Source organism: Toxorhynchites rutilus, chromosome 2, assembly GCF_029784135.1.
Source record: "Toxorhynchites rutilus septentrionalis strain SRP chromosome 2, ASM2978413v1, whole genome shotgun sequence".
Classification (NCBI taxonomy): domain Eukaryota; kingdom Metazoa; phylum Arthropoda; class Insecta; order Diptera; family Culicidae; genus Toxorhynchites; species Toxorhynchites rutilus.
The window spans coordinates 58,933,341-58,950,776 of NC_073745.1; the positions used below are offsets into that span (position 1 = coordinate 58,933,341).

At 40.8% G+C, this 17,436-nt stretch overlaps 1 protein-coding gene across 3 annotated transcripts in view; it reads right to left on the bottom strand.

The window, feature by feature from the left end:
* Nucleotides 1–923: 923 nt before the first annotated feature.
* LOC129767795 (uncharacterized) overlaps nucleotides 924–17,436 on the bottom strand; it is a 76,851-nt gene continuing 60,338 nt past the window's right edge. For all 3 annotated transcript variants that reach the window (XM_055768994.1, XM_055768993.1, XM_055768995.1), the window contains 5 exons: nucleotides 13,464–14,701; nucleotides 9,786–9,991; nucleotides 9,222–9,632; nucleotides 7,647–9,165; nucleotides 924–2,528 (listed from right to left, as the gene is read on the bottom strand). In XM_055768994.1, the coding sequence (XP_055624969.1) occupies nucleotides 1,668–2,528; nucleotides 7,647–9,165; nucleotides 9,222–9,632; nucleotides 9,786–9,991; nucleotides 13,464–14,675 (4,209 nt within the window). In that variant the 5' untranslated portion in view covers nucleotides 14,676–14,701 and the 3' untranslated portion in view covers nucleotides 924–1,667. The remainder of the gene's footprint in view (nucleotides 2,529–7,646; nucleotides 9,166–9,221; nucleotides 9,633–9,785; nucleotides 9,992–13,463; nucleotides 14,702–17,436) is intronic.

A 17,436-nucleotide genomic window follows, 5' to 3' on the forward strand; every position in this document is an offset into this window, starting at 1 on the left:
CGCACTCCTATTCATCGATTTTAAAGCCGCATATGATCAAATAACACGAAAAGAGCTAAGGAGAATCATGTATGAAAACGGCTTCCCCGGGTAGCTGACAATATCGATTAAGGCTACGATGGATAAAATACAGCGCTGTATGCGAATATTGGATGGATTATCTGATGCATCCAAGTCCCGCAGGAGGGCTTCGCCAAGGGGATGGCCTCTCTTGTCAGCTATTCAACATTGCGCTAGAGTGTGTTATGAGACGAGCGGCGTTCAACTTGCGTGGTACGATTTTCAATATATCCAGTCAGTTCATCTGCTTCTTTGATGACTTAGACATTGTCGACAGAACATTTGAGACAGTAGCTGAACATTACATCAGACTTAAGCACGAAGCAGAGAGACTTGAACTGCGAATCAGTGCGTCTCGTCTAAAACCAAATATATGCTGGCCTCCGGATCCGAGCACGACAGAACCCGATTAGGTAGTCGTGAAAAGATCGACGGCGATGAGTTCGAGGTGGTGAACCAATTTCGCTACATTGGCAATGTCTGACAATGATACCAGCCGCGAGATCCGGAGACACGTTATCAATGGGAGGCGTACCTACTATGATCTCCACCATCTCCACAATCACTTGAGGTCAAACAGACTTAGCAATCGTGTGAAATGTTCCCTGTGCAAAACGCTCATAAGATCGGGTTTCGTCTACGGGTACGAAACGTGAACACTGCTCGAAAAGGACCTGCGAGCAATGATCGTCTTTGAACGACGTGTGTAAAGAACCATCTTCGGCGGTGTACAGGAGGACAGTGTATGGAGACGGAGGATGAACCATGAGTTCACGAAACTCACCGGTGAACCCAGTGTCCAGAAAAAAAACAGACGTAAGGAAACGAAGGGAGCTGTGATATATAGTGAAAACAAATGTAGATCAAAATTCGTTCACGTTTATTACAAACAATACATTTACGAAAATGTAACGTAAAACGATCAAATAATTAGTAATGGTTGAAAGTGAGAAACATTACTCGATACAATAGGCTCACCGGTAACAATTACCGGCAAAAATGAATCAAAGATGTATGTATGGCAAATAAAATGCAAACAATTGAGCAATAACTGCGATCATGGGTAAGTAACGTCAGAGAATAATCTAATTTGTTGTTTCCACCAAAAATTAATACTACCGTTTAGTCTTTAAATTGCTTTCTAATGATTGCTAAAAATTTCGCTTAAACACATTACACGAATCAAGTCTTTCGTTTCCCAACTTTACGACTTACTCTTGTAAAAAGATATTTCCTCTAAAACATTTACTCTTCTTCAATATTAAAAAATGGTTTCCTTTTTTTCTTTCGCTCTAAAAAGCTGGCTATCACACTTGCTTCTTTTGTATTTTCGTCGCTTACAGTCTAAATATTGTTTGTGTTTACTGCCCTACTCGTTTTGGACAACTTTCGATTGTTGGAGTTATCAGTTCAAAGATGACACGCCGATGACATTAAAAGCATCATCGATAATATTTAGGAGTATTAGGTTTCTTCATTGAAATCTACAGTAGTTGGCACACAAATGGTAGAACGTTGTCCTATCTTAGCACAGCAGTGTAAAAAATGTACATCAGGATGTAGTAAACCGATGTCAGAATGGATCGAGCGGCGCCCCGAGACCTTAGTCAGATATGGAACGATGATCCGTTTGGAGGCCGTGGCGATTCGAAGCTGATCATCAACTGATTTCGATCCGGCTGATACAATCGTAAGAAGTAAATGTATCCTTCGTCGTCGATTGTGAAAAATTTATTGAAGTCGCGATTGATGATCAACTTCTCGGCCGATCCAATCAGCTTGATACAGGACAGCAGTTGGGGTTTGTTCGAGGGTCCGACTTTGCTGAGCCACTGTAGCCCGGCTTCGTCGATGTCGAATGTGAATGACGTTCCATTGCGCGCTGGGCTAGCGGCCAGCGGTGATGCTAGCCCTGACGATCGACTCCCGTACGATGAACGATGCATATCAATAGCGGGGGAGGTGAGTGAAGGGCGGGATTTGTATCGGTTGGAACGTCTTTTGAAGTCCGCCGAATCTAGCCGAGGATTGTTTATCACATAGTCCAAACTCCAAAAGGCGATCTGCTCACCGATGCTGACTAAAATGTGTGGACTATTGGGGTCCTGCCAGGGACTGAAGTACAACGAGGCCACTGCAAATTTGTGCGATTCCAAGGTGGCGATCAGTTTTCGCTCCTCCGTGTTGTAAACTTCTATAGCACCCTTCTTGTAGCCCACGGCCAACAGCTCTCCGTGAGCGGACAGAACACAGCTTGAGATGCGTCTCAGCGGGGCGTCCTCCGGCTGGCCGTACACGTGTAGCACGCTAATCTCCAGTTGGTCATTGTCATCTAAAAAGATCCCTAATTGACGGATAGCACCATTGGTCGTACATATGATCAGGTATTGCTCGTTAAATGCCGACGCACCGTAGGTAAGGCTGTGATCGAGTCGATACTCGATCTCCTTGGTTTGTACGTTTAAAATCTGAAATTAGGTCCGACAGTTAGAGATGATTTTTGCAGAGTGCCTTACTTAACGTTATAATTAACTATATCCGATCACTTTGTACTTCTTTCATTCTATCTTTGTGTAATGATTGCAATCCACCAAATAAATCTAGGGTTATGGTGCACACTGGAGAAATCGTGTCAATTTGTGTGTTTTCGATGATGTCGTTTTATATATAAATAATTCCGTATTTATTTCTTTAAAATTTGCTTCAACTAAGCTTCTAGTGATCGATGGATTTGTCCTGAAATCTTTTTCAGATCATTATGAGGAATTGCCGTTTCAAGATTCGGTATGCAGTGTTTCTATTCATCTATCCTTGTTTTCTCAGTTCGTAGCAGATCTATGTTGTGTTTCTATGGACAATTATTCAATATTTGACTCTCGTCGTGTTACTGATTACTACATATTTATTTATTTTTTATTCGGTTTGCTTTTTTGTAGACGTAACGATTAATGTGTTTTTGCATTTATTTTCCATTTGTTTTGCTGTTTTTGAATTTTGTGAGGAAAATGAACAAATGCATTGGTATCATAACCTCTTTCAACTCTATCGAGAAAATGAATAAATGCATTGGTATCATAAGCTCGTTCGATTCTATCGAGTTGAAAGGCTGTCCCCTAAAAAAAGAGTCGATTTATTATTCATTTTCTGAAGAATTCTCACCGTGCTCTTTCATACTTGGGGTATAGATTTCGAAGGGTTTGTTAACAATTCATTAGCATCATATAACTCACGGTTTCTCAAAGTGGTCGATATCGACACCCTTTGGTTGATTTCGGTTTCTCAGAGTCGACATGAACGAAAATTGATTTTGGGGATCGACAAGGTCCGAAAATCGACCCCTATTAAATAACACAAATTCTTACTTGAAACTTTCAAGATTCTGCAGAAGTTGTGTGAACCACCCTATTATAAGAATGACTAATATTGGTGCGTCGAGTTCGTTAAAGTTTCCCCTGAGGCCAAAAAGGAATCCCCCGGTGGAGAAGAATGGTATCGCAAAGTCGACCAAGAAAGCACCAGCATCGATAAAAGTTTCCAATTGAGGATGTAAAGGCAGGGCATTGTAAACAGCCGCCACACACGCGCGCGCAACTATTTTCGTAAAGACAGCCGCCAAGAAGAAACCGAAACGATGTCATCACTGCTACCGCGGAGAAGAAAACAGCTACCGCTGCCGAAAAGCCCAAAGTTACATCTATGAAGCAGAGCAACAAGAAGAAAGCTCTTTTTACTGCCAGTACAGCTGTAGCAACAAAAAACCAACAAAACTATCGAAAACCGTTGCACAGAAGCCGAAGACACCGATGCCACAGAAAACAGTAGAGCGGTTCTGAGCACAGCACGAGGGATTTTGTATTCAGCAAATCAAATCCAGTTCTTCTTAGAACAAAATATTACTTTGAAGCGATATAATTTATAGAATACTGCGAATAAATAATTTTTTTAAATAGTTTTTTCGATCAAGCGCGATCAACGTAATATTACATCTTTCGGCAACTTTTTAGTACAATGATTCTTGAGAAAGACAATTCATTCCCGCTCAATGTTCGTCGGTAAAAGATGTTTTCTAAAAAAGTTCTCAAACAGGAAGTGGGTGTTGTGTAGAAGGAAGAGCGAGCGCAAAATTCATGTAGATTGATTGGAAGCGACATATATTTTGTCTATTGGAAGTGATATAGATGCAACTTCGAACAAAAGATCACTAAACAAACGGTAGTCCTACGTCAATATCGCGGTTATACCACAGATATAACACTCTCATAGTTATAAAGATGAAAATATGTACCAAGAAATGATTTTTGCTACATGTATGAAGACTGATACCAGAGGAGAATCGATCTTTCAGGTCGTGGAACGGGTTATTCTCACCGACAAAGCTTTTCCATGGAATATTGTGACTGATGGTGCACCATCTATGAACAGATGAGCTAGTAAGCTACAAATGAAACACAAATTTCTGCATAACTCGAGAATTAATCAAGCGAATGGAGCCAAATGTGGCATGTGGGGGTTTTTGGATACGAGAAATGTTTCTATGATGGTTTTCATCCATCTCTCCTCTGGAACCATCCAACAATATTCCAACCAAACATGACAATTGAAAATTTTAGGAAAACTCTGAAAAATTCAGAAAATTGAATTCACATATATTCTACAATTACATCGTGACAGGAGTTCTTCGTCCGATTGATGTTTGCGCTAACGAAATTGATCTGAAAATGTGTCTGAAAATAATTTGATATTTGGTAGAAGTACTAGGGAATTTATAGTAAAAGGAAATTGTGAAGGGCCAATTAGAAGATCAATCAATGAATAGTTCTGTGATTGGATCCATGAATGTTCGCTTAGTAAGAAAACGTGATTGTTCCAAAATATTGATCAAAAAAATTATTTTGGGCCTTCTTTAAAAATGAGACATTTATTCGCGTTTATTTGTTTCATTTGAGACATTCAAGCCGCTAATTTTGTAAATATCGAAGCTCAATCATTTCAGGAAATTATCGCTCCTTCGATAAATACGTATTGAACTGACTTTATCTAGCATCATGGACCTGAAGAAGAGAGTGTATGAGTGAACGAGAGTACGAATGGATGAGTAAGTGAGTGAGTGAATGAGTGAGTGAACGAAGGAGTAAGTGAACGAATGAATGAGGTGACGAATGAGTGAATTAGTCAATAAGTCAACGAACGAGTGAGTGAGTGAGTGAACAAATGAATGAATGAACGAATAAGTCGGTGAATCAACGAATATGAGTGAGTGAATGTGTGAACGAATGAGTGAGTGAACGAATAAAGAAATCAACGAATAAGTCAATGAGCCAAAGATGGAGTGAGATAGTGAACTAATGAGTAAGTGAGTGAAGGAATGGGTCAGTGAATCAACGTATGAATGAGTGAGTGAATGAACGAATAATTTAGTGAATCAACAAATGAGTGAAGGAATGAATGAATGAAAACAAATGAGTTAGTGAGTGAATGAATGAGTGAACGAAGAAGTCAATGAGTCAACGAATGAGTGAGTGACTGAACGAACAAGTCGGTGAATCAACGAATAAATGGGTGAATGAGTAAGTTAACGACGGAGTGAGTGAATGAACGAAAGTGCGAGTCAGTGGAGGAATGAGTGAGTGAGTGAAGGAATGAATGAGTGAGTGAACGAATAATTTAGTGAATCAACAAATGAGTGATTGAGTGAAGGAATAAATGAGTGAACGAATGAATGTTTTAAAGAATAAGCAAATGAGTAAACGAATGAGTGAGTTAGTGAACGAAAGAATGAATGAACGAATATGACAATGAATCAACGAATGAGTGAATTAGTGAACTAATAAGTAAGCGAGTGAAGGAATGAGTCAATGAGTGAACGAATGAGTGAATGAGCACAAAGTCAGTGAATCAACGAATGAATGAGTGAGTGAACGAAGAAGTCGGTGGAATAACCGATAAGTGAGTGAATGAATGAGTTGGCGACTGAGTTAACGAGTGAACGAATGAGTGAGTGAGTGAATGAACGAGTAATTTATTGAATCAACAAATGAGTAAGTGAGTGAAGGAATGAATGAGTGAACGAATGGGTGAGTGCGTGAACGAATAAGTGAGTGAACGAATAAGTCAACGAATGAGTGAGTTAGCGAAGGAATGAGTGAGTGAGTGAGTGAACGAATAACTCGGTGAATCAACGAATAAATAAGTAAACGAATAAGTTAGCGACAGAGTGAGCGAGTCAATGAGTGAGTGAAGGAATTAGTCAGTGAATAAGAATAAATAAGTGGATGAGTGAGTGAGCGAATAAGTGAGTGAATGAACAATGCGTGAATAATTGAGTGAATAAATGGAACTATATTATGAGATGATACGAGTAAATATCGCATGCGTCCAGCATTCTGGATCCAAACATTAGATTTTCATCAAGGTAAACCTTCTAGACGCCAAACGCGTTTTTAGCGTTTTTTGGATCCCATCTGTTTTATTTTTTTTATGGCTTTTATGGCTTCTATAGTTCCACTGTTCACACTTGGACCGTACGAAGCGGGACAGTTGATATGAAACTTCCATTGTTGTGTTATAAATAGCACCAATCACTGATGCTTCTTGCTGCAAGCAGCAGAATGTTAGTGAACAGAGATCGCGTTTAATATTGCACGGCATCATTTTAATTTTTTTGAAATTTCCAGTCGGAGATAAGACCCAGTTAGCTCAACCGACTTACGAATAAAAAGTATGTCGTCAATCTTCTCAATGTGCTTGATGACTTCGATAGGGAACATGTGGAACAGCCATCGAAAGGTTGGTTTCCTGTTTTCGTCGGTTATTCCTTTATTTATGTTTTCTTAAAGCATCCTCAGACTTGCTCATTCTTTCAAATGACGAATATTCTATTCAGTTTGCTTAAAAATAACAGTAAGAGTACCAAACATAATTTGGCGAATACACATAACCGTAAGACTTGCCTGAGGTCCGAATCCACTTATTTTGTTAAAATTGCAATCGCATTTCTAAAACAACTAACGTAGTTCATAATATGCAGATTCGTTAGTTGAATCTATAGACATAAATTAATTTTCCCTGGCACCGGACGTTATGAACAGTAACTGGTTACCAGTATCAGAAGTTCTTAGAAAATTGGTGCGTTTATCATTTGATTTGACCATTTCGAGTACTCTGTCATATATAACATAGGACAAATGTAATAAAAATATATTATCAATAACTCGAAATGTAACAAAATACCATAATTGCATGATTATTAAGTATTTGCATTTTTCACGTGGTGTGAGTAAACTAATAAAGAAAAATCAATATGTGGAGTGAAACATTAATGGCGTTAGTTGAAAAGAAAAAAAAAACATCATGAACTAAGGGTCCAACAAATGCCAAGAGTAAAGTAACACTTGTAGTGGGCGGATAGTACGAGTGATGCACAAGCGACAACTTACAGTACCGTGAAAACGGGCAGGCGGGGAGAGCCAACAGACCAGTCGCGACTAGCTGCGTTAAAGCTAAGGTCATATTAGTTTACAAATATTTGGTCGCCACAATGCCCTCGGGGAAACGAGATCTACTCTAGCACACAAATTGGTACATACCTCCACAGCACAGTTTTCGTATATAAGCACCAAATAGCGATCCATAAACAGATAGCACTCGCAAACTTCGGCCTCGATCTCCAGCTCCGAATCGCCTTCGATAAAAATCATACAACTGTTTTCTGTGGCCGCCACCAGAGCCTGCAGCTGCTCGTAATACTTTAGCACATTTATCGGCCTGCCCAGACTGAGCAGCGTTTCCGGTTTGGTTCCTCCCTCGGCGTTATTCCACTCGCTAAATCGCAGCACGTCACCATTCTTGAGTCCCACAAAAAATCCCGTCCGGCACTGGATCAATCGTTTCACCTCACTCGCTAGCGCTCTGTTCTCGATCAGTGGAGTCAGTTTGTGAAAATCCTCTCTCCCCTGGATGGTTGTGAATTGCAGCTCCTGTATTATGCGCTTCCGGTCGATTGTCCTTACGCTGACCGGTGAATTGTCCAGATCGGCAAGAAAGTTTGCGTTACCTTCCAGCTGGTACTGATTGGTGACCAATTGATTGTTAGCGGTCACCATCAGCGAGTACATATTTATGACATTCCCGCTCTCCTCGGACGATGAAATTAGAATGTATCGATACTGGTCATCATCCAGAGAAAATATGTCCACGTCCAAAATGTTGTGACTGATGTTGGTCCGAAGAACTTCGATGTGGTCGCGAATACTGAAGATTGAGATGCCCTGCGTGGTCCCCAGAATCACATACTCATAATCATCCGAGATGGCACTGCAAGTGTTATGATGATGGGCTGGAGTTTCATAGATTATATCCAACCGCTCAGTTTGGGGCCGGTTCCGTCGATCGCGGTTAAGAGTCCGCAAACGAATTTGGTTGGGACCAACCAAAACCAATGCGTTTCCCATGTAGTGTATATTGACAACTGGCGGTTCATCGAAATTATATTCCACACTAGTGGTGTTAAGGTTAAATATATACCCTTGGTTGCTTGCGGTAACGAGAAGCATTTTTGGAATCCTGCCAGGATCATCCACCAACGGTTTGATGATGTACGTGTCCTTGATTCTAGTATTGCACCGAGTATTTTCTGTGAAATTACTCAAACCGTTGTAAATGTGTAGGCACCCATTTTTAGTAATTGCGAACATTTCCGACATGTTTATGCTCACCGCGTTCGGCGAACGTTTTTTCGACACTATACAGAAGCTAACGAATCGATCGTTGGGATCATGTGGGCGCAAGCACTGAATTCGCCTGCGAAAGCTACCATCACTTTCGTGCTGACGTGCATTTCGATCCAGGGGGATATTTTTCATTGACCACACGTTCAGTGTACCTTCTTCGTCCAAGGCAACGAGAACATTGCTTGTTATCTGCATATCCACTACTCGCCCTTGATTTCCATCGAATACTGTGGCGGGAGCTGAGTACCATGGCGAGAGATCAACAAGCGATATTTGATTGTTGTCCAGGCTAACTAATGCGGAGCCAGGATCCTGGAAACGAACCTTAATCGGAGTGCTACGAACTTGCACCAACTGATGCTGGTGGTTGTGGTCACTAGGTAAAAGCATAATTAGTAAAAACAAACTGAGGAAATAAAATATAATACTCACATATCATAGAACCAAACGCGATTGTCGTACCGGTTGGCCTGTATTTTCGCTGCCGTAGAAATCAATCCGGTGCAGTTGATAGCGAGCTGCAGCAAACACGCGTCGGCTGATTTGGAGAGTAAAACCTCCGCCCTCATCAAGAACTCCGTCAGCGCTTCCGCGTACAGCTCGGGATCGTGAACGTGGGCGAAGATTCTGTTCTGATAGTGGCGAAGATCACCCACCGTGTTTGGGAGACCGGTGTAGCGCAGTTTCTGTTCTAGGAATCCAAAGTCCAGAAAGAGATCGGGGAACAGGTTATGCATCCCCGACTGCTCGAGATGGTTTGCGATGTAGAAATGGAAGTAGTTGTCATTCGGGAAGAATTTGGGTAGATCCAGCTCCGTTCGGTTTTGGAGGGCTTCAGCGATCCTACGGGTAAAGATTGAATGGTTAAACAATAAATAATGTTGGAATACAGATGGTCAGATGTGTTAAACAGTTAATCCAGATTATATGCCCACGAAGTGCTTTGGAAACAAGCAAAATCTGCAAACGTGAATTAGCTTTAGTTGTGCACATTACCTATAGCTTTCGACCAATCGCTGGTGGAGGTTAGCGTAATTTTCGACTGGATTTTCTTTTAGTAGGAAGCTATAACATACATAGTGCAGCACGTAGAACACCTGTTGGTCTTTGCAGTAGCGTTTGTCTAGCAGGCCTTTGTTGATCAGCTTGGCGGCAACCGCTTCCGTTTGCTCCACCGAAAGTGCCCAATAGCGTTGGAGAACCTGCAAAGCGAATGATTATAATTGTAGTTAAAAGCATAACAGTTACATGTGAATAGCAGGGTAGCTATTATTCTTGTATGGTCTTGTCTCACAATATTGCTAGGCTAGTATTTTAACAATGCCTTAGTACTGGAAGCCGGCTCCAACAAGTAAAGAATAGAATAACGTGTATGTAACATGACTTATTCAAAGTTCGCTCAACTACAATTAATCTGTTAACATTTGTGACTTTTATTTTCAATGCAATGGAAAATGGCAAACACATAGAAGCTCTTCACACTGACTTCAGTAAAGCGATTGACCGCATCGACATTCCATTACTACTCTTCAAATTGCAGAACATTGGAATGGAACAAGGACTCTTAAACCGGCTCAATTCTTGTCTAACAAATCGTGAACAAATTGTTCATTTTAAAATTCTCTCTCAAATCCAGTAAAAGTCACTTCGGGAGTCCCACAAGGCTCTCATCTTGGTCCTCTTCTTTTCATTCTGTACGTTAATGACATCTCCTTCGCTCTCAAGCGTATAAATGTACTTGTGTATACAGACGATATGAAGCTTTTCGCGGAAATTGGTAATGAAAACGACATCGAATCATTCCAAAACGAAATATAGTATTCCATACATGGTGTAATAAAAATCTACTAAAACTGAATGTAAAAAAATACAACTCCATTACATTTAGCAGAAAAAATCTTGTACTAAATATTGTAATACATCTTGGAAATCGAAATGTAGAGAAATGTGGAATAGTTAGAAATCTAGGCGTCGTCCTGGACTGTAAACTCACATTCATAGAAAACTACAACTTTGTAATCAATAAGGCAAATAGTGTGTTAAGCTTTGTCAAACGCTTCTAACATAAAGACGAGTATACTCGTCTATTGCCGCGAATGGGTTAATTAACTGATTAAATACAGCAGTTAGGAATTGTGTGTAGTGATCCCCGATTTATGAAATTAATCGTTCATCAGCTAATCGAATACTTTTCAGCAGTTTGTTCAGGGGTACGACTAAAACGTCAAATCCCTCATATTGCCAGTGTATCCAATATTGCTGCGGTTCACTGACATTTTGGTTCTGTCAATTACTGTTGTTTACAACTCGGTCCGGTTATATAGTCGAATAGTGGCTAACTTTAAACTCCATGTTAAATGTGAACACCCCCATGTGAAACCGAAATATGAAAATCGCTCATGCAGTTAAAAATAAAGCATACTATCTCCGTGATTTCAACGATTTCAATGCTCGCAAATGATACGTTGGTAAACAAATGACGCCATATTGATTTTGATTTTGGGTAGCCTATATTCAATTGATGTCTAACCCCTGAGTTTGTTATTCGATACGATTAATCGCCCCAAATCGATTAATCGATTAATCGTCACACTGAGAGAAATAGTAAGTTAGACTAATATTTCTCATTTGACTCATAACCGTTCGAGGATCCCGCTCATTCTGAAAACGCTGGCAGATTGAGGTGTAGACGACAAGTTCTTTATTGAATGGTCCTAACGTTCCCAGTGGGAAATGGGCAAGCTACTATACTTTATCGAGAATTTCGCCCCAATCAGACCTTCGATGTCAAAATAGGAAAAACCAGCTCTAGAAGCATGTGCTCCCTTGGCCGAGTGGTTAGCGTCATAACTAACATGCCGGGTGTTCGGGTTCGATTCCCGTTCTGGTCGGGGGAATTTTTCGTCAAAGAAATTTCCTCCGACTTGCACTGTGATCACGCGTATTCTAGAGCTTGCCACTCAGAATGCATTCAAGGCGTGTTATTTGGCATAGAAATCTCAACTAAGTACTAATAAAAATGACGCAAGTAATATTACGTTGAGACGGCGAAGTTCCTCTAGGAACGTTAGTGCCATTGAAGAAGAAGAAGCTCTAGAAGCATCCATGAGAAGACTTTTAACCTTTTTCTAATTGCCATGAACAACCTGTACTGAGGGGAGTTTCTGTATTTTTCTACGCGAACGATATTCTCCTTATGGTGGTAGGAAACACGCGCATATTCCCACGCACCAGGATGTAGGCAGCTACCAGAGGCATCGGCCATTGGGCAACTGAAAGTGGGCTGTTTAAGCGCAAAAGAGCGATCATGTGGTGATTTACGGCAACAGGGACCAGGGTCCCGGCTATACCATAACAAAGTGTACTATACAAGGTACACAACAACATGACAGCTATGGTGACAGGGAGAGAAGGATAAGTTTCAAAAGAACCAGACATACGGATTCGAGGAACAGACGGACAGAATTCAGATCCGGGCGGATGAACGTATATCGAAGGAAACGAACTGGATATTTACACCTGACGACGAAAATTAATGGTAGGAAAATTGGATAAAACTTATTTTCTACGGAAAAAGTGTCTTTGTTTACGTGTCAAAATGCGTAGAGCGAGCCCCATCATGAACTCCGACCGCGAATGACGAATCTCTGTATTAGGATCTCTGAAAAGAATCTGAAACTATTGATAACCAGAGCAGAGGCTAAAGCCCCTAATGGTTGTAATAGCTGTTATCCATGGTTATTATGCAAAGGAACGAATGGATAAACTCCTAATCACATCACTCACCGCAGTGAATCCTAATTCTTACCTCCCACCCACTAACAACTATCCTTTCCTTGATAAGGGAACTAGGGAACCACGCTATAGAAGCGACCCTTCTAGCCTTCGGGAGGCGCATATCATACTAATATTCCTTCCTTTCCTCTGGTGACTGTAAGGACATGGTCGGCGTCGTTATTGTCTATTTAAAGCGCGATTCGCCGAAACTTGCACAATGAAAATGATTTGCTACACCCTAGTGTTATTCGGTGTGTTCTTTGTGCAATTTTGCTGGTTCAGGTCAATCAAGGAGAGAAACTACGAAGTGAACAGTCTGCCCAAGCTCTGGAATTGGCTGGAAACATAGAATTGAGGAGTTAGGTAGACAAAATAAGAGAATTTCCTAAAGATAGGGGGCTGGACACATGAAATTTAATAGCTAGAGAGTTTTGGCGGAGCGAATCAGATAGGAGAATAAGTTTAGCTCGGAGTTTTCTCCAGTGGATTATTACAGTTTTGAGGGTGAACGATGGGAGGTGCCCAGCTTTCCGAGTGGAAAACGGTATCAGGAACATCTTTCGAGCCGGGGCGAGCTCGGTTGCCTGACAACCGATTTTCATGGAATTGACAGCAGAAAGTTACCGTTTCCGTGTAAGGAATTATCGGGAGTTGGTTTCGGGTTTATGAAAAACAAAACAGTAGATTACAGCAAGGATCTTACCGACATCTGCCAGATTTTCTCGACTGATCTCGGCAAAAAAAGTTGAGGTACACAGCCTATTAGATTTTTAGTTTTACAAACTTACACCTATCTTGACTTCTCCAATCACAACCCTATCATTATTAAGGCTCATTTCCAATTCTACAAATGGAGAGTTTTCAGAAAAAAATAACAAGAAGCATCAATATACTCACACTCGGAGGTATCTTTACGTTATCCCTGAAAACCACCAGACTGCTAAAGGCTTTCTGCTCCTCCTCGCTGAGCTGATCGAGGATCGACTTGATCGTCATGTTTTCAATCGCGATCGAGTGCCTCGTCAGTTCGACCGCCAACTTGCGCCATATTTTCACCACGTGCATGTTGGACACGTTGTTGTAGGCGCTCCCATACTCGGACATCTTGCGGGCAATCAGCTTGATTACGAACGGGTTACCCTTGCATGTCCGGTGGATTTCGTGCGCTTCCGGTGGCAGATGATCAGACTTTAACCGAAGCGCTTTCCCAAACAATTCCATACTTTCGTCTTCGGTGAATCCCGGCCGAAGCTTGACGACGAACCGTTCGTATTCGTTGACGCTAGCAACCACCTCGGAATTGCTGGTGATCACCAGCGTTTTGCACTTGAGATCGAACGCCGCAATCAGGCTGGGATCGCGTACGTGCGATAAAATAAGCAGACAGTTCTTGTAGCGGTCCTCGAACAGTTGAAGCAATCGACGCTTCCGAAGATAAATCTCGTTGGTGGGATACCGTCCGTTGTAGGTTATGTCGTCGGACTTGTAATCGGATTCCATCTGTATGCTAAGGTTTTCGAGCAACTCTAGGATCTGCTCGGGTTCGTTGCAGTTCGCCAGACTAAGGTAGAAAATGTTATAGCCCATGCGTTCGACGATGTTGAAATTTTCGCACGCTTGACTAACCAGGGTCCACTTGCCGGTGCCGAAACCCCCGTACACGAACAGATACCGCTGGCCACGAACACCGTGTTTCAGTTGCTTGAGATACTTTTGTATCTGCCAGAGATGCTCCCGCCGGTAGACGTTCAACTCGTCTATATTGGGAACGGTGGTATTGTTCCGATAGGAGAGGTAGCGGCTAATCGGTCCACTGATTCCACCCTTCACGTCATCTTCGTGCCGTTCGACGATCCAGCCGTAAAATGGTTTGAGCACATCGAGAAACTCTTTCACAATCATTATCCGTCCGCTGTGCAACTTGTGTTCGAGTATGGTGAACATGAGATCGAGTCGATGATCTTCATTGGGTTCGTCCAGAATTTCTTTACAGTCGGCTTGGCTGAAAATACGTCGATCGATGAGGTCGTTCTGAATGTCCTCGATGTCGAGATCGTAAAGCTCCTCGCGGAGCAGTCGCAGGTGCAGTAGTTCATTGGAGCCGGTCATAATGGACAAATTGGAACGGGAGTATTCTGCAACGGAGAGAAACAAAACGATTGAATTAGTGAACGAATATGTGCAGTTTGATGACATGATCTTTCGTTATCTACTCCATCGGGCACAAAAAGCAACAAAGTTCCGCATTGGATTTCCTGGAAAACCATCATCGCGTCAAATGCATGTGTTTTGCTTTCGCTGCAAACATCTATCGTATTTCTAATAACTCCAATAGTGAGTGGCTTATGGCAGAAACGTTTATCGCCCTTTTACCGCAATATAACCCGCTCAGCAAACCACAGGCAGTCGGTCGCATATCCGACCTATCATGCTACAATAATTGCGACCGTTTACATCGTGGCGTTATCTGATTTCCCACACATAGTAAACGGTAAACACGCTCTCCGCTTGCGATTGCTGTTACACTTCAATTCACTCTCATTGTGCTCTTTAACACCTGATCTGAGATTTCAAAGATTTTGTTTCAATTTGTACCCAATTAGTGAGAAAGCCACCTGTCATCTGTCTGATATCGGGTGACGTGCATTAAGGGTGGGAAGCTAGGTTTTTTTTTGTGGAAAACACTACATTCCTTCGTCATGATAAAACAGACAGTTTCCTTCACCCCTGTGGGCAAACAAAACAAAGAAATATTTGCATTGTGATACACACCGGCCCAGCTGGACTCGATGTACTAGGAGGAGGTGGTAAATATCAGCAGCCACAACAGTCAGTGTACTTTTCAGTGCAAAGCCATGTTTCACAGGCTTGCATGAATAGTAGCCCTGCAATAATGCGCTAGCTCTGCGATCGAAAAGGCTCTGGTAGGTATATGAATCATCACCCCGTCATTATAATCATCATCAGTGGCCACTGCAGAAAATAAAATGTTATTGATAATTGAACAAGAAGAATAAAAGGAAAGACATAATGAGTAACATTTATGATACTGATTTACAGATATTGAAGGGTGGAGTGTTTTTTTGTCCGTGTTTATAGCGCATGTACTCTGTGCCTTCTAGGGAAAAACTGTACAGGTATAGATAAAATGAATCATTGCAGAGAGGCTTGATTGCGATTGCGTGGCGTGATGGATTTGATGTCCCAAAAAATATTGTTGTTCCTTGTTCCTTCAAATATAAAAATTGGAGGTAATTTAGAAAAGTAAATTAATACTAACGGATTTTAATTTGTGAAACAAAATTCATATTGTACATGAAAATACGAAAAATATGACAAACAAAATTCTCATAATTTTAAACTAACATGGTGCCATTATTTCCGGACGGCATGAACCCAAGAAAAAAAAAATGAAATGAACGACCGCATCGTTGACGTATGACTAGAAATTATGTTATTTCATTCGCTTGGTTATATTATATTATTTTGAAATTAAATTAAATTTGAAAAATAATACTAAACAATTCTAGATGGTTGATTCGATTGTCTTGCACTCGTGAAAACAATACACAATCTGACCATATGTTGCATCTTAAATTACAACCTCTGTGATTATTAACTTGAATTGGAACTCATTACATGCTGAGCTTACGATTGGTCTATCGATTGTTCTTCAATGAAAAGTTGTTCCTTCATTATGGCTTCATCGGTTCCGTTGAAGTAGAGAGATTGAAACTAGAGATGAAACAGATATCCGGTAACTATCCGGTATCCAGCCTATCCGGACAATATTTGCTATCCGGCCGGATACCGGATAGTGACTCACCATCCGGCTGGATATCGGATATTTGAAAAAAAATTTGTTGTTATGACCATGTGATAAATTATAACTTAATCGCATATAAACATCATTCACACGTGATTAAAAATAAGGTGTGATTACTGACTTGTCCAAATTGTTATTAAAATTGAATTATTATCAACTCATATCATCAACGTTATATTCAGCTTCATCGTTTTCGTTTCGTTTAACAAGTGTTGAAGACGGCAATGAGCTGTTATTCTCAGAAGATTCGTCTCACGATATTTTTGTATGATTTTGACTTTGATGAGTTTTTGTCTATCTGTTTACGTTTCGAGAGCTCCTAAATGGTTTTATCTGAACTTCGGTTACAATCAGATAATTTTGATATACTTCTATGTAGTTAAAACGACCTCTCCAGGGTTTGAGGATGTTCACACACGAAATAAGTTCGGTGTTCTTTATGCAGTTTGTCTTTATCCAAAGTTTTTTTTTTGATACGGCAACATGCGAAAATACCTCGAATAAGGTACACCGGGGCAAGTTGAAATTCGGGGTAAATTAAAACGGAAATCATAACTTTCACTAGGGATGATGGATTGACGCGATAAAAATCTATAAAGTAAACATTATCTTTCAGCCCACCTTATGACAGTCAATATCAGAATATTGAAATGCATTAACGCAATCCGCGCCTTTGTTTACTCTTACTTGATCCGTGAAATCAAACCAAACATTTTTGCGCGCTGACTGAATCGGTCCAAAAACACTGATTTTTTTCAAAAATACCGCCCGAATCGCACGTCAGGTAATCAAATAGGGATAACCAAGTGTAGTGGCTTTGAAAACCAAACTGAAATATCTTTTCCGTATAGTTCTGAGCATTTAAACTCGCCCCATGTTTTTTCCAACCCTGGGGTAAGTTGAAACAAGTGAAAATCGACTATTTTTAAAACATTGCTGCAGATTCAGGACGTTATTTGTCGATGATTGTTGTATGAATAAATGATAGTAAATTTCAAAAATATGAATCATTTATATTTCGTTCCTCAGTATGTTCTACATAAC